At 41.6% G+C, this 23907-nt stretch overlaps 1 protein-coding gene across 2 annotated transcripts; it reads left to right on the forward strand.

Annotated features, from left to right (window-relative positions):
* The first annotated feature begins 537 nt into the window (after positions 1 to 537).
* Positions 538 to 20067, forward strand: SNRPC (small nuclear ribonucleoprotein polypeptide C). 2 transcript variants are annotated; one of them, XM_007532789.3, is made up of 6 exons: positions 538 to 647; positions 979 to 1021; positions 7294 to 7402; positions 12897 to 12986; positions 14839 to 14943; positions 19731 to 20067. In XM_007532789.3, the coding sequence occupies exons 1-6, from the start codon at positions 640 to 642 to the stop codon at positions 19853 to 19855; spliced, it is 480 nt and encodes a 159-aa protein (XP_007532851.1). In that variant the 5' UTR covers positions 538 to 639; the 3' UTR covers positions 19856 to 20067. The 2 variants fall into 2 exon arrangements, with proteins under 2 accessions (XP_007532851.1, XP_016047896.1); XM_016192410.2 differs by having other exon boundaries at positions 539 to 647; positions 12897 to 12914.
* Positions 20068 to 23907: the final 3840 nt, after the last annotated feature.

Below are 23907 nucleotides of genomic sequence, written 5' to 3' on the forward strand. Positions count from 1 at the left end.
CAGGTCCTTGGGTATTGTAACATGTGGGCTAAACCAGGTGCGCCAGCACCCAGCCCCTGTACTCCGCTCTTGAAAGATTTAATTTACTGATAAGAGAGAGAACCTAACATGATTAACACACTTGATTCCCCAGATAGACTTTGAGACTTCTTGAGTCCAATGCTTGCGCCACATTTTTTTAAAAGTACTTTATTTATTTTTGAGAGATACGCAGAGAGAGAAAAGACACAGAGAACCACCAAAGCACTGTTCAGCTCTGGCTTATGGTGGTGCGGGGGGATTGATCCTAGGACTTCGGAGCCTCAGGCATGACAGTCTCTTTGCATAACCACTTTGCTATCTACCCCCGCCCTACACTTTTCTTTTGTTCACCGCTGTCATCTCCTCATTTACAGCAAACGGTGGCATAACGCTGGTAATCGTCAGCTAACTGAGAATAACATGCTGTCGGGAGTTTCCGGAATCAACACTAAAGGGGCGTGTTCTAGACCTCTAAGCCTTAATAAAGCCCCTTCCCTCAGCGCCTAACGACCGGGTTTCTGAAGTCGCGTTTGATTCGTCATTCAGTTGCGCGACGCTCGTCTTTTTGCGTCATTTCCTGTTACGCCGTCCGGCGTCTCCAACGGCCTGCTGAACAACATGCCCAAGTGAGTGGGGCCCAGGGTTTGGGAAATTTCGCGGGCGCTATCACGACCTGTGATTCGGGTATTGGACTTCAGAGTCGCTTCTGGCTCTTAAAGCGTCGAAGAAGGGGGAGAGTCTGTGGGAGGAGGGAATTCTATAGACACCCTTTGAGAATGTGGAGGTCGACTCCGTATAAGACGGTCGAAACTGGGTTTTGCCTTTAAAGCCATGTTTTTATTGTCTTCAGCTCATGAATAGGGCTGTGTGCGCACGTTTGTGTGTAACAGTCAATGAACAGAACCTTGGTGTAAGGGTATTAATTAACAGGCTGTCATCTCTTTTCCCATCTCCTAGGTTTTACTGCGATTACTGCGATACATACCTCACCCATGACTCTGTAAGTAGTGAGTCTTTTCATATATATATGTAATATGTTTTTTTTTAGAGGTGTAGGTTTGTGTCTTTGATCTTGCTTAGGTTGAAGGATTACTGCTTGTAGAAAGTAGTTAGGTTTATTTTCCACCCTTTGTCTTAATTTCTTGAAGTTACTAGCCTTCTAGGCCATTGCTTTTACTGCAGACCCAGCGTAAAAAAAACTTTTGTCAGATTTGAAGACGAAAAAATTGTTATGACAAGTGAAAATTCAAGGAAAATGTTCAAAGCTCAAATGCTTGATTACATTGAAAAGAAATGCTTAAAAGAAGAAAGAAATAAAGAAAAGAAAAAAGAAGGGGGCCGGGCAGTAGTGCAGCTGGTTAAGCGCAGGTGGCGCAAAGCGCAAGGACCGATGGAAGGATCCCAGTTCGAGTCGCCGGCTCCCCACCCGCAGGGGAGTCGCTTCACAGGCGGTGAAGCAGGTCTGGAGGTGTCTTTCTGTCTCCCTCTCTGTCTTCCCCTCCTCTCTTTATTTCTCAGCAATGACAATAATAATAATAACGATAAACAACAAGGGCAAGAAAGGGGGGGAAATAGCCTCCAGAAACAGTGGATTCCTAGTGCAGGCACCAAACCCCAGCAATAATCCTGAAGGCAAAAAAAAAAAAAAAAAAAAAAAGCCTTGATTTAAAGGAGCACTTTGGATTAAAGTTTGTTTCACAGGTAATAAGACCGGGGAAATAGAATAGTGATATATGCCCAAGTCATCAAAGGGTCCAGGTTCAGTCATCAGAACGAAGAGTTTGGCTTTGCTCTGGTTAAAAACAAACAAAAAAGGATTTTTTGGATAGGACAGAGAAAAATTGAGAGGGGAGAGGGAGAGAGACCCCTGCAAACCTGCTTTACTGCTTGTGAAGAGGCCAGCCCTGCAGGTGGGGAGCCAGGGTCTCAAACCAGGATCCTTGGGCTTTGTACTATGTGTGCTTAACCCAGTGCGCCATCATCTGGCCCCCATGCCTTTTTTTTCTTTTGGTAAAGATTTTTAATATTTATTTCTTCCTTTTGTTGTCCTTGTTGCTTGATTTTTTTTTTTGAATATGCTTTGATTATTTGGAAAATACTTTATTTTTGCCACCTGTGTTATCCCTGGGGTTCAGTGCCTGCATACAGATCCTGGTTCAAACCCCTGGCTCCCCACCTGCAGGGGTGTCGAAGCAGGTCTGCAGGTGTCTTTCTCTCCCCCTCTCTGTCTTCCCCTCCTCTCCATTTCTCTCTGTCCCCCTTTTCTCTCAATTTCTTTTTTATTTTATTTTATTTTAATTTATTCTCTTTTGTTGCCCTTGTTGTTTTATTGTTGTAGATGTCATCATTGTTCGATAGGACAGAGAGAAATGGAGAGAGGAGGGGAAGACAGAGACGGGGAGAGAAAGACAGACACCTGCAGACCTGCTTCACCATCTGTGAAGCGACTCCCCTGCAGGTGGGGAGCTGGGGGCTCGAACTGGGATCCTTAAGCTGGTCCTTGTGCTTTGTGCCACCTTCGCTTAACCCTCTGCGCTACCGCCCAACTCCCAAGATGTCTCCATTTTTTTCCCTATGTCCCCCTCCCTTAATTTCTGTCTCTATCCAATAATAAATAAATAAATGAAATATTTTATGTTGGGAGTCCGCCGGTAGCCCAGCAGATTAAGCTCATGTGGCACGAAGCTCAAGGAATGTAAGGATCCTGGTTTGAGCCCCCAGCTTCCCACCTGCAGGGTAGTCGCTTCACAAGTGGTAAAGCAGGTCTACAGGTGTCTATCTTTCTCTCCCCCTTTCTGTCTTCAACCCACCTCTCTTGATTTCTCTGTCCTATCTAGCAACAACGACAGCAATACTTGTGAAGCATTCCCCCTGCAGGTGGGGACCAAGAGCTTGAACCTGGGTCCTTGTGCACTGTAATGTGTGTGTGTGGTTAACCAGGGGCTCCACCACCTAGCCCCAATTTAAAAAAAAAATCATCTCTTTATTTATTTGAAAGAGATAGCCAGAAATTGAGAGGAAGGGGAGATAGAAAAGGAGAGAGACACACACCACAGTATTGCTTCACCACTTGTGAAGCTTTCCCCCTGCAGGTGGGGACTGGAGGGTCCTTGTGCATTGTAACGTGCACTCAACCAGGTGCACCACCACCAGGCCCCTCTGTCTCTCTTATCCCCTCCTCCTCTCTCAATTTTTCTCTCTCTGTCCAATAATAAATAAATAAAAATGCTTTAAAAAACAAGTGTAAATGTGAAAGTAACAAAAATAAAGTAACATTTTTTTGAAACTACTTTTTGCACAATGGTTATGCAGAAAGACTTTTATGCCTGAGACATCAAAGGTCCCAGTTTCAATCCTCAGCACCACTGTAAGCTAGAGCTGAACAGTGCTCTAGTAAAAAAAATAATTAATAATAAACAGATTTATATAAAAGAAAAACAAGAAACTACTTTGACCTAGCATATCCCCTGGAAATTTCAGAGACCCTAAAGTGCTTGTGAATCACAGCTTGAGAACTGCAGCTAAAAACTTTGCTACCTCTGCAGAAACCAGATTAAATTAGAATGTGACCTTCTTGTTATCTTAAATAGTAGTTACGTGGTCCGGGAGGTGGTGCAGTGGATAAAGCATTGGACTCTCAAGCATGAAGTCCTGAGTTCAATCCCTGGCAGCACATGTACTAGAGTGATGTCTGGTTCTTTTTCTCCTCCTATATTTCTCATAAATACATAAATAAAGTGTTTTTAAAAAATAGTAGTTACAAGAATCTTGCTCATTAGTATCCCCCCCCCCCCCCAGTACAGTTCAGCTCTGACTTATGGTGGTCCAGGGATTGAACTTGGGACCTAAGAGCCTAAGGCATGTGAAGCTTTTTGCATAACTATTATGTTATCTCCCCTGCTCACTTGGATTTTTTAAAAAAAAAATTTTATTATCTCTTATTTATTGGATAGAGACTGTCAGAAGTTGAGAGTGTAGGGGGAGATAGAGAGGGAGAGAGACATCTGCAGCACTGCTTCACCTCTTGCAAAGCTATCCTCCTGCAGGTAGGGACCAGGGACTCGAACCTGGGTCCTTGCACATTGTAACATATGCGCTCAACCAGGTGTGCCACCACCTGGCTCCCTTGAAATTTTTTTTAACATTTTCTTCATTTTTATTATTGGACAGAGACAGGGAGACATTGAGAGGGGAGGGAAAGAGAGAGACATCTGAAGCCCTGTTTCAACACTCGTGAAAGCTTTCCCCTGCAGATGGGGACCTGGGGCTTGATCTGGGTCCTTGTGCGCTGTATGAAATTCTAATACATGTAGCTCAGTATTACTAGATCAGTGGAACATGTAAGTAGGGTAGTTTGTCTTGAAGAGGTAATGGTTTAAAAATAGTTTAATTATCTTCATTTATTAGATAGAGAAATCAATAGGGTAGAGGGAGAAAGACACCTGAAGCTCTGCTTCACCATTCGCGAAGCTTTCCCCCTGCAGGTGGGGACTGGGGACCTCAAACCTGGGTCCTTGTGCATTGTGAAATGTGTGCTCAACCAGGTGTGCCACCACCTGGCCCTGAGGTAATAGTTTGTTATTATTATTATTATGTTTATTTATTTATTGGATAGAGACAGCCAGAAATCAAGGGGGAAAGGGGTGATAGAGAGGGAGAGAGACAGGGACACCTGCAGCCCTGCTTCACTACTTGCGAAGCATTCCCCCTGCAGGTGGGGACTGGGGGCTCGAACCTGGGTCCTTTTGCATTGTAATGTGTGCACTCAACCAGGTGTGCCACCACCCGGTCCTGAGGTAATAGTTTCCCCCCCATCACCCGAAATAATAGTTTTTAATATCAGTATATAGAATGTCCTTGAGAAGACTCCTTCAGTAAGATGCACTGACTGTAATTGAATGATCACCTGTGTCTGTGTGTGTCTGTGCAAAACCCCCTTTTTAAGGTCAAATCCTTAGTTAAATACTTTGCCACTGAAGCAATCATGTGAAGATCAGATACAGCACAGGGAGTTAAATAGCTATGAAAGGTATCTGAGTGAGATTTGAGTTCTATGCCTGGGGTACTTGCTTACTAGCTATGTTTTTTGAGGCAAATCTTTAAACAAAAAGAAAAAAATCTTGTGATTGTTTTCCCACCAATTTTAATGAATTATTCACATTAAGGCTATATATTTAAATTACTCAGTTTGCTAGCTTGTCATAGAATTAAAACTGGTAGTGTATATCAGGACAGGATATTTCCATCACCCCAGTAAGTTATTTGTTCCTTTCCAGTCAGCACCTCCACCCCTGGTCCTGACTGATCCAGATTTAATACTGTACTGAACATCAATATCACTGGCTTCAGTTGAATGGGATCTTGTACTCTGTATGGCTCTGATTTCCTTTGCTAGTACATTTTTAAGATTCTTCCATATTGCACACATTAGTGACTTACTCTTTCTGAATAGAATTCCATTATGCCACATATTATTTTACTTTATTTCTGCCAGGATTATAACAGGGGATCAGTGCTGGCACTATAAATTCACCTTTCCTCGTAGCCATTTTTCCCTTTTTCTTTCTATTTAACTTCTTAGAGCAGAGAGAAATTGAGAGGAGAGGGAGAGAGAAAGATAGATAACTACAAATCTGCTTTACTGCTCATAAAGTGTTTCCCTTGCTGGTAGGGAGTGGGGGCTTGAACCCAAGTCCTTGTGTATGGTAATGTGTGTGCTCAACTGGTTGTGCTATTGCCCAGCCCTCTACTACACATTTAAAATAAATTTTGTTTGTATTTTATTTACTTTATTTTTGAGAGAGATGCAGAGAGGGAAAGACACAGGCAAATCTACACATTTTTTTAAATGAAGATTGAGATATGGTTTATAAAGTACATAGCAAGGTGTGTGGCAGAAAGTAAAAAATAAATGTTTACTTTAAAAAAAAAAAGTTGTAGCCAGAGTGGTGGCTATGCAGGTAGAGTGAATTCCTGCTTATGTGAGCTCTGTCATCATACATGACGGAATACTTTTGTGATCTCACAAAAGAAGTACATTTTTAAAAGTTAGGGGACCAAGTTGTGGCACACTCAATAGAGCACACAACATTACTATGTGTGAGGATCCAGCTTCAAGTCTTAGGACTTCTGTTCCCCACCCCCAAACACAGGTGAAGTGGTATAGTTCTCCTTGTCTCTCACCCAGAAGTAAGGGAGAGAGGTAGAAAGAAAGGGGTTCCGCGGTAGCACAGTGGGTTAAGCGCACATGGCGCAGAAGCTCATGGACCTGCCTAAGGATTCCTGTTCGAGCCCCCGGCTCCCCCCACCTGCAGGGTATTTGCATCACAAGCAGTGAAGGTGTCTATCTTTCTCTCCCCCTCTGTCTTCCCCATCTCTGTCGATTTCTCTCTGTCTTGTCCAACAACGACAGCAACAACAACAACAACGATAAAACAGCAAGGGCAAGAAAAGTGGGGGAAATGGCCTTCAGAAGTAGTGGATTCATAGTACAGGCACCCAGCCCCAGCAATGACCCTGGAGGCAAAAAAAAAAAAGAAAAAGAAGGGGGTCAGGTGGTGGCTCACCTGGTTGAGCGCACATGTTACAATGCGCAAGAACCCAGGTTCAAACTCCCAGTCCCCACCTGCAGGAGGAAAGCTTGGGAAGTGGTGAAACAGGGCTGCAGGTGTCTCTGTCTCTCACCCTCTCTACTTCCCCCTTAAAAATAAAGATAATAAAAAAAAGTCAAGGGGGGGATAGATAGAATAATGGTTATGCAAAGAGACTCTCATGCCTGAGGCTCCAAAATCCTAGGTTTAATCCCCAGTGCCACTATAAACCAGAGCAGAGCAGTGCTCTGGTAAAAAGAAAAAATGACATTGGAACTGAAAAAATAGCTCACTGTGCTTTACCGTAAGCATGGCTCAGGTTTGAGTCCTGGCACCACATGAAATGTCATTGACATCAGAATTCTGAAACTGGCGCGCGCGTGTGTGTGTGTGTGTGTGTGTGTGTGTGTGTGTATACACACACGCACACACACTTTTTCTCTCATAAAAAAGGGCAGGAGTGGCTCACTTGTGGGTCTTACTTTGCTGATCCCTAGTTTTGGTAATCTAATAGGTAAGTAATCAAAATATGTTATTGGATAATGTTTATAAAGTAGTGCTTTAGTACTCAACTAAAGTTGCTTAAGGTAGTCAGGCTACTTAACTGTCAAGGTAAGTCTTTATCAAATGTATAGTTTCAGAAATTTGTTTCTGTACATGATAGGACTTTATTATTTTACAGCCATCTGTGAGAAAAACACACTGCAGTGGCAGAAAACACAAAGAGAATGTGAAAGACTACTATCAAAAGTGGATGGAAGAGCAGGCTCAGAGCCTGATTGACAAAACAAGTACGTTTCAATCTTTTGTTCTGATATAGTAGAATGGCCCCATTCTTGTTTCATTTCTGTGTTGTTTTCACAGAAGCAGATCATTAGGAATGATAAATAGGGACATTCTGATGTGTTGAATGAAAAAAGTGGAAGATCATTAGTTTCCTAGGAATATAGGAACACATTAACATTAAATTATTGAGGATAGAACAGAAATAGAGTGATTAGATATTGGCCAGACTGGAAAATGTGGCAGAAAAGAATTGAGTTACCTGATACTTTTATTAGTGTGGAGCATGTTTTGTAACAAAATTTAAAACCCTCTTTGGGGAATTGGGTGGTAGTGCAGCGGGTTAAGTGCACATGGTGCAAAGTGCAAGGACCGCGTACGGATCCCAGTTCGAGCCCCCGGCTCCCCATCTGCAGGGGGGTTGCTTCACAGGTGGTGAAGCAGGTCTGCAGGTGTCTTTCTCTCTCCCTCTCTGTCTTCCCCTTCTTTCTCCATTTCTCTGTCCTATCCGACAATGACATAACAATAATAACTACAACAATAAAACAAGGGCAATAAAAGGGAATAAATAAATATATTTTAAAAATCCTCTCTGTAGTAACCCATGCTTTTCTTTTTACAATAGGAGAAGATATGGACTAGGTTTGTAGTTCTAATAAAACAACTAGGAAACTGATTTTCAAATTCTTTGAAGTCATGACCCAAAAAGAGACAAAGAAGAAGGGTGTCTGGTGGCACATCTGATTGAGCTCACATGTTACAATACTCAAGAACCCTGGTTCAGGCTTCTGTCCCCTACCTGCAGGGGGAAAGCTTTGCAAGTGGTGAAGCAGTGCTGTGGGTGTCTCTGTCTCCCACTTCCCTCCCAATTTCTTGCTGTCTCCATTAAATACAGATAAAAGATTTAAAAAAAAGAAAAAGTAAAACTGGTCAAGAGGGAAAGGGCTACTGTAAAAAAATAATCTGATATGTTTTCAATTCCTGTTATACATGCCATACTTTTTGTTTAATTAGAAATATTTTCTGCTTTTTTTAAATTATATTTTATTTATTTATTATTGGATAGAGACAGAGAAATTGATAGGGCAAGGGGAGATAGGGAGAGGGACAACTGCAGCCCTGCTTCACCATTTGTGAAGCACCCTGCAGGTGGGGACCAGGGGCTTGAACCTGGGTCCTTGAGCATTGTAATGTGAATGCTTAACCAGTTGCGTCACTGCCTGTCCTCCTTAGAAACATTTTCTGTTTGCTTAGGTTAGTTGGGTCCAGGGCACAGGCAGAGCAAGCAAGATATCTTGCATGTCTATATTAGATCTTCATGGTGTCTTTGAAACATGGTTTTCATTTATTCATTGTACTCCAAGCTGGTAGGCAATTGTAGAATTCAATTGTGGTCTGATGTTTTTCTCAAAAAGTAAATTATTATTAAAAAAAAAAAAATCTCAGATAAGTTTAATGAATGAGGCTTCCACCCCCTCCCACAACTCAGCCTTAGTAGTTCCATTTATACTAAGGTTCTTAAACTTAGCATTTGATGTTTTGGGATAATTTTTTTTTCCAAGAGCACTGCTCACCCCTGGCTAATGCTGTGGGTGAATTGAACCTGGGACTTCAAATCCTCCGGCATGAGAGTCTCTTTGCATAACAATTATACTATTTACTCCCATCCTTTATTTATTAAATTACTTATTAATCAGAGAGAGGGAGGGAGAGAAAACCAGAGTATCATTCTGGCACATGCAATACTGGATATCAAATTTAGGACCTTATACCTGTAAGTCCAATGCTGTCTACTGTAATACTTCCTGAGCTGCTCTTGATTACTTAGGGGCAAATCTCACAAATTACTCCATTTTAATTGTTAAAACTAAATGATGATATTAATTCACTTGATTTTTATTTATTGTTTTATTATCTTTATTTATTGGATAGAGATAGCCAAAATTCGAGAGGAATGGAGAGAGACACCTACAGCTCTGCTTCACCACTTGTGAAGCTTTCCCTCTACAGGTGGGAACCAGGGTCTTGAACCTGGAGCCTTGCACATTGTAACATGTTCACTCAACCAGATGCACCACCACCCAGCCCAAATTTATTTTTTTTTAAGAACTTTTTCCCCCAATTTTATTATCTTCATTTATTGGATAGAGCTAGCCAGAAATCAAGAGGGAAGGGGGTGATATGGAGAGAGAGAGAGAGAGAGACAAAGAGACACCGGCAGCCCTGTTTCACCTCTCTTAAAGCTTTCCCTCTGCAGGTGGGGATGGGCTCAAATCCAGGTCCTTGCGCTCTATAATATATACAGGTGGGGATGGGCTCAAATCCAGGTCCTTGCGCTCTGTAATATATACATTTTAACCAGGTGAACTATCACTCAGCCCCAATAGAATTTATTTTCCTGGGAGTCAGGCAGTAGCGCAGCTGATTAAGCGCACGTGGCGCAAAGCACAAGGACCAGCATAAGGATCCTGGTTCGAGCCCCCAGCTCCCCACCAACAGGGAAGTCACTTCACAGGTGGTGAAGCAGGTCTGCAGGTGTGTATCTTTCTCTCTCCCTCTTTGTCTTCCCCTCCTTTCTTCATTTCTCTCTGTCCTAACAATGACAACATCAGTAACAACAATAATAACTATAACAACAATAAACTAGGGCAACAAAAGGGAAAATAAATATTAAAAAATATATATAAATATTTTTTAAAATTTACTTTCCTATTTCAACAGATGCTAGATGTTAGACATTTCTTGGCATTAAAGGTTATCTCTCTTTTCTTTTTTGTTATTTATATAGTGCTAGGGCCTCATGCATGTGTAATTCTGCCACTCTTGGGGCAGTTTTTTTCTCATTCTGTAGATCTATAGATGGATGGATAGGTAGGCAGCCAGATGAGACTTCACATCACTGCTCCACCATGTGCCAAGCTTCCTCTTACGGCATCAGTTCCCATCTTGTGCTAAGGATTTTTTTTTTTTTTTTGGTAAGATGTTTTATTTATTTATTAATGAGAAAGTTAGGAGAGAGAGAACCAGGTATCACTCTGGTATATGTGCTGCTGGATATTGAACTCAGGACCTCATGCTTAAGAGTTCAATGCTTTATTCACTACACCACTTCCTGGATCTCTGGTGCTAGTTTTTTTTTTTTTTTTTTTTTACATCCCGAGTTATTGCTGGGACTCAGTGCCTATACTACAAGTCCACTGCTCCTGGAGGCCATTTTTCCCATTTTTGTTGCCCTTGCACTTGTTATTGTTGGATAGGATGGAGAGAAATTGAGAGAAGAGGGGAAGACGGAGAAGGGGAGAGAAAGATGGATGCAAACTTGCTTTACCGCTTGTGAAGTGACCCCCCCGCCCCCATAGGTGGGGAGCTGGGCCCTCGAACCGGGATCCTTATGCTGGTCCTTGCACTTTGTGCCATGTGTGCTTGACCCTCTGCGCAACTGCATGGCCTCCTGTGCTACGGTTTTAACCCAGGGCCTTGCACGTGGTAAAGTATTGCTCTTCTGGATGAGTTATCACCATGTCTCTTAGCTCTTCATTGTCATCCCCATCATTATTATTGCCTCCACGGCTTTGCTAAGACTTCATGCCTGCATGATTCTGCTCTTCTTAGTGGGTTCTCTCCCCCCGACCCCCGAAGGTGGGGTGGGAGAGAGACAGAAGAGGAGAGACAACACAGCACTGATGCGTTGCTCATGAAACTTCCCCATTACATCCTGTTTCCATCTGTTGACTGGGGGGCTGGAACCCAGTAGCTCACATATGACATAATGTGCACTTTACTGGGTAAGCCATTTCCTAAATTTAATTTAATTTTTTTTTTAATATGCCACAGAAGAGATGAGAGGCTGGGAGTATGGATTGACCTGTCAACGCTCATTTTCAGCAGGGAAGCAATTATAGAAGCCAGACTTTCCACCTTCTGCATCCCACAATGACCTTGGGTCCATACTCCCAGAGGGTTAAAGAATAGGAAAGCTATCAGGGGAGGGGATGGGATACAGAGTTCTGGTGGTGGGAATTGTGCGAAGTTGTACCCCTCTTATCTTATGGTTTTGCCCATGTTTCCTATTTATAACTAAAAAATTAGAAAAAAAAAAAAAGACGAGAAACTGTTTATGTTACATGTCATACACAGGGTGTGAATTGTTAATTTTAATAAGACATGTCCTTATGGGGGAGTCGGGCGGTAGCGCAGCGGATTAAGCCCAGGTGGCGCAAAGTGCAAGGACCGGCATAAGGATTCTGGTTCAAGTCTTCGAGCCCCAGCTCCCCACCTACAGGGGAGTCGCTTCACAAGTGATGAAGCAGGTCTGCAGGTGTCTATCTTTCTCCCCCTCTCTGTCTTCCCCTCCTCTCCATTTCTCTCTGTCCTATCCAACAACAACGACATCAGTCATAACTACAACAATAAAACAACAAGCAACAAAAGGGAATAAATGATAAATAAATATTAAAAAAAAAAAACAAAAAGAAATGTCCTTATTGGGATACGCTCTCTTAATGGAGTATAGGCTCTATTTCAGAGTCATATGAACTCAGAGCTTTTACTGAATCTCCACTCTAGATCATTTTTGGTGCTTAAATAAATAATTCATCAGGAATTTATTGATTATTAGTGATTTACTGGGCAGGGGAGATAGCATAATGGCAGAATGGTTATGCAAAGAGACTCTTATGCCTGAGACTTCAAAGTCCCAGGTTGAATCCCCTGCACCACCATAAAACAGCTGAGCAGTGCTTTGGTAAAAAAAAAAAAAAAAAAGATTGTTTACTTGACCTTTAATTGGTGGCGGTAGAGTGCTGGTATGAGCATTCAGGAATAGATTTTATGAATTTAATTTTAGTTTTTTCTGTGGTTTTCTAGAATCATCTCCAGTGTCTTTTGCTTTTATTTGTGACTTGTATTGTCTGAAAGGAAAATCTAATTGATTGTATTAGACATTTTTATGATAATAATCTTCAGGGAAGACTCATTGAAATCTTTGTTCCTTCGCATATATATTAGCTCAGTACTTGAGTTTCAAAACTGGTAAGCCTAAATAGTGTATTGTTTTGGTCCAGGACAGCAAATATAAGAAGGACTGGAGTTTTACAAAGCCTGGTATTTGGGCAAGTACTGCACTTCTTTTTTTAACCAAACTGAACACTTGAGTTAGCTATATATAGAACATATCTGCAGATTAAAGGTGACTGCTTCTCTCTGGTAAAACACTGATAGGTAGGAAGTTTTTATTCTAGTCTGCATAGTTAATTTCGCCATAGAAATGCTGACTAAATAAAAAGTTAATAAAATCCAAATCAATAAGCCAAATAATTGCAGTTTTATAGCTGACTCAAAAATTTCACAGGCCGTGATATAATACTCTTAGATGAATACTCTTAGATTGAAGTAATTGGAACTATTCAGTATTAGAGGGGAAATGGTTGTTTTAGTAAATGTCTTCCTGAATTTTTACTCACTGTTTTTGTTTTTTGTTTTGTTTTTCTGTTCTCTCCAAAGCCGCTGCATTTCAACAAGGTAAAATTCCTCCTACTCCATTCTCTGCTCCTCCTCCTGCAGGGGCTATGATCCCACCTCCACCAAGTCTCCGTAAGTTTAGAATCTATCTTAAAGGGTGTAACTGGGCAGATTCTTTCTTAAAATGGGAATGAATCCAGGACCTCACATGCACAATACCACAAGCTGCTTCCCCAGCCTGACTTTCTTTCCATACTCCTGAGGGGTAAGCAGTGGGGAGAAGAGACATCAAAGCACTGCTCTACCATTCATGGAATTACCTCCGTGCTATCTGTGATGCTTCTGTGTGGCTCCAGGGATTGAACTCAAGAGCTTCCGTTTTACCCACTGAGCCTTCTCTTGTGCTCCAGATTCTTGATTTTATTCAGTAATTACACAGTTGCTTCATTGAACACATAGTGATAGAAAACAGTTTTAGGGGTGAATCAGTGACTTACCAGGTTGAGTACACATATTACAATATGCAAGGATCTAAGTTCAAGCCCCCCATTCATCACCTACAATGGGGGAAGCTTCACAAGTGCTTGAAGCAGGGCTGCAGGTATCTATCACTCTAACTTCCCCTGGCCCAAAATTTATCTGTGTATCTGAAAAGTAATAAAAATCAGATTTTTATATAACTGCTTTAGTGGTGTAATTCCTGAGTTGTTTTTACTTTCTGGTTGCATCATTACTAGCTGTTATATTTATAGCATCCTAAGTATGGGTCTGAAACATACCATACAAAGTTCAGAATGTACCTGTAAGTAGATGAACTAATATATTGATATGAAGAAGTGCATATGAGTATATAAAATTATTGCTATAATACAGGGTTGAAATATCAAACTTCTTTATCTTAATCCCAATTTCGCTATATGTATACATAATAAATATATATGAAATAAATATGTATATATTTATTTTAATAGAAACAAATTGAGAGAGAAGGGGACTATAGAGAGGAAGTGAGACAGAGACACCTGCAGCCCTGCTTCATCACTTTTGAAGCTTCCCCCTGGAGATAGCGACTAGTGACTTGAACCCAGGCCCTTGCACATTGTAACATGTGCATTCATCCAGCCACCCATTCCAATTTTCTCACACACTTACCACCTCTTTTGATAGATTTTTTTTTTAAGTGTATATTAGGTACTTATGTCTTAAAATTGGCAGTTTTTTAAATAGGCATTCTACACAAGGCATTATACTTCCTTTTACAAAATTAAAATTCAAGGCCAGGAAGATGGTATGGTGGTAGAGCTACTAATTCTCATGTATGGGGCTCTCCTTTTTATACATGAAATCCCATGATTTCATGAAAGCAGCAAGGGAAACCCCATGGATAATGGAGTAGTGTTTCACACACGTGTACATGTTCTCTTTCTCTCTCATTTAAACACACACACATAGCAGGAAGGCAAAGTGCAAGTATAGTGCTCTAGGTTTGATCTTTGCTGGGGCCATTGGGTTCCATTTTCAGGATTAAACCCACAGACACAATTTCAGGTCTGTTGGAATTGTTTTAACCTGGGGAACCTGATTTCATCTTATATACTGTTCCTTTTATACTCATAAAGTAACTAAAGTTCTGTTGAGTGCTCATTTTTGTAGATTGAGTGTTAGATAAATCTATTGATACAGAAGATGGGCTAGACTAGCAGGTCCCATTAGATTCATTAAAATGATTAAATGTAGGGCCAGACAGTGGCACACATGTTAAAATGCACAAGGACTCAGGGTCAAGCCCCCAGTCCCTCCTCTGCGGGTGTGTGTGTGTGTGTATCAAACTTTTTGAGCAGTGAAGCGGTGCTATAGGTGTCTCTCTCCATCTCCCTCTTCCGTCTTGATTTCTCTTTCTCTATCCAATAGATAAATAAAATATTTAGAAGGAAAGATTAAATATATAAGTAATAATTTAACCTTGAATTCCATTTTATTTCAGCGGGTCCTCCTCGCCCTGGTATGATGCCTGCACCCCATATGGGAGGCCCTCCCATGATGCCAATGATGGGCCCTCCTCCTCCTGGGATGATGCCTGTAGGACCAGGTAAATTTGTATTTTGTTTGTTTTCCTTCTAGGAGGCTCCACTGTGATTTAGTTCTCTATTTAAATGGAAAAAACAGGGCGGGGGGAGGGGGGGTCAGGTGGTAGCACAGCGAGTTAAGCGCATATGGCAAAGAGCAAGGAACAGCGTAAGGATCCCAGTTCAAGCCCCCAGCTCCCCACTTGCAGGGGAGTCTCTTCACAGGCGGTAAAACAGGTGTCTCTTTCTCTCCTCTCTGTCTTCCCTGCCTCTCGATTTCTCTCTGTCCTACCACAATGACGATATCAATAACCACAACAAGGCCAACAAAAGGGAATAAATAAATTTTTTTTTAAATTTTTTAAATTTAATTTTATTTATTTATTCCCTTTTGTTGCCCTTGTTGTTTTATTGTTGTAGTTATTGTTGTTGTATTCGTTGTTGGATAGGACAGAGAGAAACGGAGAGAGGAGGGGAAGACAGAGAGGGGGAGAGAAAGATAGACACCTGCAGAGCAGACCTGCTTCACCGCCTGTGAAGTGACTCCCCTGCAGGTGGGGAGCCGGGGTTCGAACCGGGATCCTTATGCTGGCCCTTGTGCTTTGTGCCACCTGTGCTTAACCCGCTGCGCTACAGCCCGACTCCCAATAAATATTTTTTAAAAAGGGAGTCCGGCGGTAGCACAGCAGGTTAAACGCAGGTGGTGCAAAGCACAAAGACCAGTGTGAGGATCCCGCTTCGAGCCCCTGGATCCCCACCTGCAGGGGAGTCTCTTCACAGGCGGTGAAGCAGGTCTGCAGGTGTCTACCTTTCTCTCCCCCTCTCTGTCTTCCCCTCCTCTCCATTTCTCTCTGTCCTATCCAACAACGACAACAATAAGAATAACTACAACAAGGGCAACCAAGGGGAATAAATAAATAAATATTCAAAAAAAATTAGAAAAAAAAAAACGGCCCAGTAGATAGCATAGTGGTTATGCAAAGAGATTCTGATGCCCAAAGCTCCAAAGTCCCAGGTTTAATCCCCTGCACCCCCTGCAACACCATAAGCCAGAGCTGGTTAAATAAATAAATAAATGAAAAAAAAAAACTTTTTTTTTTTTAGGATTTTTTTCTCTTTTTTTAAATATTTTATTTTATTTATTTATTCCCTTTTGTTGCCCTTGTTTTATTGTTGTAGTTATTATTGTTGTTGTTGTCGTTGTTGGATAGGACAGAGAGAAATGGAGAGAGGAGGGGAAGACAGAGAGGAGGAGAGAAAGATAGACACCTGCAGACCTGCTTCACCACCTGTGAAGCGACTCCCCTGCAGGTGGGGAGCCAGGGGCTCGAACCGGGATCCTTATGCCGGTCCTTGTGCTTTGCGCCACGTGCGCTTAACCTGCTGCACTACAGCCCGACTCCCAGAAACTTTTTTTTTTAAATGATTAATTTTATTTATTTATGAGAGAACCATACTGTGGCAGATGTAATGCCCCAAATTGAACTTGGGATCTCATACTCAAGAGTCCAATATTTTATTCACTGTGCCTCCTGCTGGCTTATAAATGTAATTCTTTAAAAAAAAATTATTGATTGATTCATTTATTTTAATTAATGACCAGAGCACTGCTGAGTTCTGGCTTATGATGGTGTGGAGGGAATGAACCTTGGATATTAAAACCTTTGGCATGAGAATCTATTTGCATCTATTATATCTTTTTAAAAAATATTTATGTATTCTCTTTTGTTGCCCTTGTTGTTTTATTGTTGTAGTTATTGATGTCATCGTTGTTGGATAGGACAGAGAGAAATGGAGAGAGGAGGGGAAGACTGGGAGAGAGAGGTAGACACCTACAGACCTGTGTCACCGCTTATAAAGCGACTCCCCTGCAGGTGGGGAGCCAGGGGCTCGAACCGGGATCTTAATGCCGGTTCTTGTGCTTTGTGCCATGTGCGCTTAACCCGCTGCGTTACTGCCTGACTCCTTCTTTCTTGGTTTTAAGTGGTGCCATAGAAAAAGAAAGGCAAAAATAGATCGATATAGAAATAATAATCTGGGGGCCAGGTGGTAGCGCAATGGGTTAAGTGTATGAACTGGCGTAACGATCCCAGTTCTAGCCCCTGGCTCCACACCTGCAAAGGGGTCGCTTTACAAGTGGTGAAGCAGGTCTGCAGATGTTTATCTTCCTCTCCCCTTCTCTGTCTCCCCTCTTCTCAATTTTTCTCTGTCCTATCCAATAACAATGACAGCAGTAAGGGCAACAACAACAATAATAAAACAAGGGCAACAAAAGGGAAAAAAATATATATATATAAAAGGTTATCTCCTCCAGTGGTAACCCTGGAGGCTAATAATAATAATCAACTTTGTGACCTTGGGAGAACCACTACAGTTTCCACTGGAGGGAATGGGGACACAGAACTCTGGTAGGAGTGGAGTGCAAGTGTACCTCTTTTATCTTTTTTTTTTTTTTAATCTTGTAATTTTTTTAAATTGCCACCAGAGTTATCAATGGGGTTCAGTGCCAGCACTGCTAATCTACTGCTCCCAGTGGCTTTTTTTTTGACAAGACAGAGAGTAATTCAGAGGGGGAGAGGGAGAGAGAAGAGAAAGATAGACATCTGCAGACCTGCTTCACTGTTCTTGAAGCTGATGTGGAGCAGGGACTCAAAGCTGGGTCCTTGAGCATGGTAATGTGTACTGCCACCTGGCCCTCTTTTTTTATTTTGTAAATCAGTAAATAATACATAAACAAAGATGAATTTTAGAAGATACAGTGAGGAAGATAATATAATGGCTGTAAAAAACACTTTCATGCCTGAGGCTCTACAGTCCTAGATTCAATCTACTTTACCACCATAAACTAGAGCTTAACAGTGTTCAGGTAAAATCATCATCATCAATCATCATCATCAATCATCATCATCAATCATCATCATCATGATTAAGAAAATGGGCCCTCTCTGCTTTTTTCTTGCCTGGTTCATCTATTTTGCTGGCATACTGATGAGGTACTTTTTATTAATTAATGACCTCTGAAATGCATTAGCAAAACTCAGATTTGTGAGGGGCTAGGTGGTGACACACCTACTTGAGTGTTCACATTACTATGCATAAAAACCCAGGTTTGAGTCCCCGGTTCCCACCTGCAGGGGGAAAGTTTCAGGAGTGGTGAAGTGGGACTGCAAGTGTCTGTTTCTTTCCCTCTCTTATCTCCTTCTCTCTCAATTTCTGTGTCTCTATACAGTAATAAATATGTAAAAGTATTTGGGGGGGGGCTGGGCAGTAATGCACTGGGTTAAGTGCCCATAGTACAAAGCAAAGCATAAGGATCCTGGTTTGAACGTTTGGCTCCCCCACCTACAGGAGGGTGTGCTTCTCAAATGGTGAAGCAGGTCTGCAGGTGTCTTATCTTTCTCTCTCCTTTATCTTACCCCTCCCCCCAATTTCTCTCTGTCCTATTAAAAAAGAAGGGAAAAAAAAAAAAAGAAAACATGGCTTCCAAGAGCAATGGATTTATAGTGCTGGTACTAAGCCCCAGTGATAACCCTGGGGGCCAAAAAATTATATATATACACAAACATATATGTATGTATAGATATATATGTATGTATATATGCATATATTATAAGTAAATTTTATTAAAAAAAAGAAAAGCTCAGATTTGTGTGGTAATTGTTATGAACCATATTATTGACTGTTTTTTCTTGACTTAAATATTATTTCTAGCAGGTTCTCAGGGTGTCTCCTCACCTTTCATACAACTCCAAGCAAATGCTTAGTGGTATGGTTCTCCTGTGTCCATGTATTTTCATTAAACAGCTCCTGGTTGTATAATAGGTGGAGCTGATTAAAAGTGATACCTGAAAAAAAAGAAAATGTGATACCTGAAGGGGGAGCTGGGTGGTGGATCACCCGGTTGAGCACACACATGACTGTGCTCAAGGACCCAGGTTCAGCACTCCCACTCCTCACCTATAGGGGGGAAGTTTCATAAAAGTGCTGACTGAGGGGACCAGGTGGTGGCGCATGTATTACCATGTCCAAGGACCTAGGCTTGAATCCCCATCAGTGGTCGAGCAGGTTTGCAGTTGTCTGTTTATTTTCTCTCCCTACTTCCTCCTCCCCTCTCAATTTTTCTCTGTCCTACCAAATAAAATAGGAAGAAAAGGGCCACCAGGAACAGTGATTCATAATGCCTACATCAAGACCAGGCAATAACCTTGGTGGCAATAAAAAAAATAATAAAAATCCCCACCTGCAGGGGGAAAGCTGTGCAATTGGTGAAGCAGTACTGCAGGTATCGCTCTCCCTCTCTTATCTCCCCCCTCCCTCTCGATTTAAAGAAACATTTAAAAAATAAGTCCTAAAAATTAAAAATAATAATAAAAATAAATGAAAGTACTGACTGAAGAATACATGCATTAGTTATGAATTTCTATAAGTGAGAAAAAGTTCTATTTAGGGAACTAGTGTTCCTGGTGGTTTCTGGAAAGCAGTCTAATAATAGTCTCCTTCGTACTAGGTTTGTTTTGATTGTTTATCAGAGCACTACTCAGCTCTGGCTTATGATGGTGCTGGGGATGGAACTTTTGGTGCCTCAGGCATGAAAGGCTTTATACTGCCTCCCCAGCCCTCATTAGGTTTTGATTCCTATGTGGTTTTTGTCTTATCTTTCTGAGAATAACTAAGTGATTTACAAATGTGATATATTTTTGTTTTGTCTGCTTAGTATCTTTTTCCTTTTAACACTTTTTAGTTGAAGTCCCAACTAACTGTCATAAGAAGTGTTTTCTGATTCTTTTTTTCCCTTTGTTTTGTTCTGCAGCTCCTGGAATGAGGCCACCAATGGGAGGCCACATGCCAATGATGCCTGGGCCCCCAATGATGAGACCTCCTGCCCGTCCCATGATGGTGCCCACTCGGCCTGGAATGACTCGACCAGACAGATAAGGAGAGAGAAGAACTTCTTTCAGTTTTTATTACTTATTGTACTTCACCAGGAGGTCATGGTGCTGTGACTCTGGGTGTTTTCTGCCAGCATGGCAAGGAAGATTTGATCCTCCTTCCTATCGAAGAGAATAGTTTTGGAGTAAGAGGGACAAAAAAAAAGTGATTTTTGTTTGTATTGTGAAAATAAACAACAACATTTTTAGTTAACAGTTTGTTCTGTTATCTGTATTCCTTTTGTATTATAAAGAAGATGAATCATGGGGGCCATGTGGAGGTACACCTAGTTAAATGCACAAAGTACAAGGACCAGTGCAAGGATCCAGGTTAGAGCGCTCACTCCCCACCTGCAGGGAGAAAGCTTCACGAGTGAAGCAAGTCTGCAGGTATCTGTCTTTCTCCCTCTATCTTCTCCTCTTTCAATTTCTCTGTCCTATCCAATTAAAAAAAAGGGGAGGGGGGAGGCCTCCAGGAGCAGTGGATTTGTAGTGGCAGCACTGAGCCTCAACAATAACCCTGGAGGAAAAAAAAAATGAATCATTGTATTTATTTTTCTTTAACTTAACCACTCACTTATTTTCTCATTAGTATTCCCACAGCATGCTATAGATGGATCCCTGTGGGTACCCTGCCTTTATTTAGTAAGGTTTTGTTGCATTGAACTTTGAATCTAATATTTATAGAGCTTTTACTTATTAAAATAACAGCCCAATTGCTTGATTTTTCATGTAATACTTTGTGTACTAAGTGGAAATTTTTTTTAAGAAGTCTTTTCTGCTGAAGTAAGGAGAAAAACTGTAGTGTGTATATGTCAGCTAAAATGACATGAATTATCTTAACCTCAACTTCTCCTTTCAGTCCCTCTTTTTCTTGAACTTTAGTTAGGAAACTTACTCTAAATGTATATATTTTAAATGGCAGAGAGACCAGCACACTGCTCAGCTTTGACTATAGTGGTGCTATACATTGAACCTGAGACTCAAGCACTTTCTTGTGGATGGTGTTATTCTCTTGCTTGAGGTCCTGAGCATACGCCAGAGTAGCGTAAACACACACATGTAAAACAATAACAGAAAAAAAAAACACTTTACAGTAGGAATAATAGCACTGTTATTTACTTTTATTATCATTATTTTAAGATTTATTTATTATCTTTATTTATTGCATAGAGACAGCCAGAAATCGAAAGAGTAGGGGGAGATCCTGAGTCCCTGAGCATTGTAATGTGCATTCAACCAGGTGCGCCACCACCTGTCCCCATTACTTATTTATTTTTAATATTTATTCCCTTTTGTTGCCCTTGTTTTATTGTTGTAGTTCTTATTGTTACTGATGTCATTGTTGGATAGGACAGTGAGAAATGGAAAGAGGAGGGGAAGGCAGAGAGGGGGAGAGAAAGCTAGACACCTGCAGACCTGCTTCACCACCTGTGAATCGATTCCCCTGCAGGTGGGGAAGTGGGAGCTTGAACCGGGATCCTTCAGCTTTGCTCCATGTGCACTTAACCCGCAGCAGCACCACCGCTCGACTCCCAGCCCCATTATTTTGAAATTTATTACTAGAGGGGCCAGGCAGTGGCACCCCTTGTTAAGTGCACATATTACCAAGTACAAGGACTCAGTTTAGAGCTCCCCACCTGCAAGGGGAAACTTTAGGAGTGGACAACCAGGTCTGCACATGTCTATATTTCTCTATCTCCTCCTCCCATCTCAATTTCTGTCCTGTCAAAAAAAAAGAAAAAGTCTTACGTTCCACCTGAGGAAGATGGGTCCTGAGATTGGGGCAGCTTGGAATGTTCCTACTCATGACCACAGAAATTGAGCTCAGCTCTACAGGGATGCAGAGGTTACATAGACTCCTAAGCTGAATATGGGCCCCAGATCACATCAAATCGATGGGGTTTACAGTCAACAACATTTATACCCCTTTCCCATATTTAGGAGCTACTCTTCCCTGTTCCAGTTTTCTGGTCCTTTTTGCAGCCATGACGTCATCTCTTCAGACAATAACTTGAATGCACCTGTATATCAGATGTCAGGCTCAGGAAAAAAAAAAACCAAAAAACTAGTATAGTCATGGGCCCTTTGGAATATAACTAAAATAGGCCTACTAGCTATCTACAAAATGGAGACCCCCCCCAACACTTCATCTGAACTATTCCAGCCTTTAGGTTCATGATTAGTCAACAATTAGTTAAGTCTTTTTTTCAGCCACCAGGTTCCAGATGCTAACCTGATGCCAACTGGACTTCCCTGGGCAGACGACCCCACCAATGTGTCCTGCTTCCCCAGAGCCCCACCCCACTAGGGAAAGTGAGAGACAGGCTGGGAGAATGGATTGACCTGCCAACACCCGTGTTCATCGGAAAAGCAATTACAGAAGCCAGACCTTCCACCTTCTGCACCCCATAATGACCCTGGGTCCATACTCCCAGAGGGGTAAAGAATAGGAAAGCTAACGGGAGGGGATGGGATACGGAGTTTTGGTGGTAGGAACTGTGTGGAATTGTACCCTTCTCATCCTATGTTTTTTGTCAGTGTTTCCTTTTTATAAATAAAAATTTTTTTAAAAAAGGCCACTGAGAGTGATGGATTAGTAGTGCTGGCATTGAGCCCCAGCAATAACCTGGTGGCAAAATAAAAAAAAGATTTCTTAGTGGGGGGATAGCATGGTGATGGAAACAGACACTCATGTCTGAGGCTCCCAAGTCCCAGGTTAAATTGCCAGCACCACCAGAGCTAACCAGTGTTCTGGTTAAAAAAAAAAAAAAAAAAAGTTAGATTTTATTTACTTAATGAGAGACAGGAATAGAGACAGAACCAGACCTCACTGACATATCTGATACTGAATATTAAACTCAAGACCTAATGTTTGACAGTCCAATTAATGCCTTCTCTACTGTGCTATTCCCATGGTTTGTTTTTGCCTCCTGGTTCTCCCTCTGTTTTTCATACACACACAGCCTCCAGGGTTATAGGTGGGGCTTGGTGCCTGCACTACGAATCCACTACTCTTGTCCATTTTTCCCATTTTGTTGTTATTGCTGTTGTTGGATAGGACAGAGAAATTGAGATGGGGAGAGAAAAAGATAGACACCTGCAGACCTGCTTCACCACTTGTGATCCCTCGGCAGGTGGGGTGCGGGGTGTTTGAACTGGAATCCTTGTGCCAGTTTCTTTGGGCTTCATGCCGTGTGCACTTAACCCACTGTACTACTGCCCAGCCTCCCGTTTATTTTTATTTTTTTATAAGATTTTATTTATAAGAAAGATAGGAGGGAGAGAGAGAGAACAGACATCACTCTGGTACATGTGCTGCCAGGGATCAAACTCAAAAGACTTCATATGCTTGAGAGTCCAATGCTTTATCCATTGCACCACCTCCTGGTCCACCCCCATTTATTTTTTAAATATAAATATATTAATATTAAAAATATTAAAGTCCTAGGACTAATTGTCATAGTAAATGATTGCAAAACGTTTTCTGGGTGGGGAGATAGCAGAGCGGTTATGCAAAAAGCCTTTGTATGAGGCACCTAAGGTCTCAGGCTCAATCCCTAGCACCATAAATCAGAGTTTAGCAAAGTGCTTTGGTTTTAAAAAAAAAGTTGACATTTTCTTTGAAATTATGAAAAAGACAATACTGCTATTAATTTATGTCTTAAGATGTTGTAATTCTAAAGTATCAGTTAAGTATGTGAGAATTTGTATAGGTTTGATGAAAAACACTACTGGATTTTAGGAACTGTGAGGAAGCTATTATCGATGCAGGGTAACAAACTTGCTTTCTCTTTTGTGGATAGATCCACAATTATTAGGAGTGCACTTGAAGTCCATGCTAGGATCATTTCCACTACCACAGCTTTAGTGGTTGTCAGAGTGCCAGTGTCCTTGATTCCAAGTAGCATATAAGAAATGGGATCCTAGGGAGTCGGGCTTTAGTGCAGCGGGCTAAGCGCAGGTGGCGCAAAGCACAAAGACCGGCATAAGGATCCTGGTTCGAACCCCAGCTCCCCACCTGCAGGGGAGTCGCTTCACAGGCGGTGAAGCAGGTCT

Source organism: Erinaceus europaeus, chromosome 4, assembly GCF_950295315.1.
Source record: "Erinaceus europaeus chromosome 4, mEriEur2.1, whole genome shotgun sequence".
Lineage (NCBI taxonomy): Eukaryota > Metazoa > Chordata > Mammalia > Eulipotyphla > Erinaceidae > Erinaceus > Erinaceus europaeus.

Bases quoted from the DNA above. Each gene is read 5' to 3' on its own strand.
- SNRPC (XM_007532789.3), top strand. The intron at 7,403-12,896 runs GTACGTTTCAAT...TTCTCTCCAAAG, and splicing joins GAGCCTGATTGACAAAACAA to CCGCTGCATTTCAACAAGGT. The intron at 14,944-19,730 runs GTAAATTTGTAT...TTTGTTCTGCAG, and splicing joins GATGATGCCTGTAGGACCAG to CTCCTGGAATGAGGCCACCA.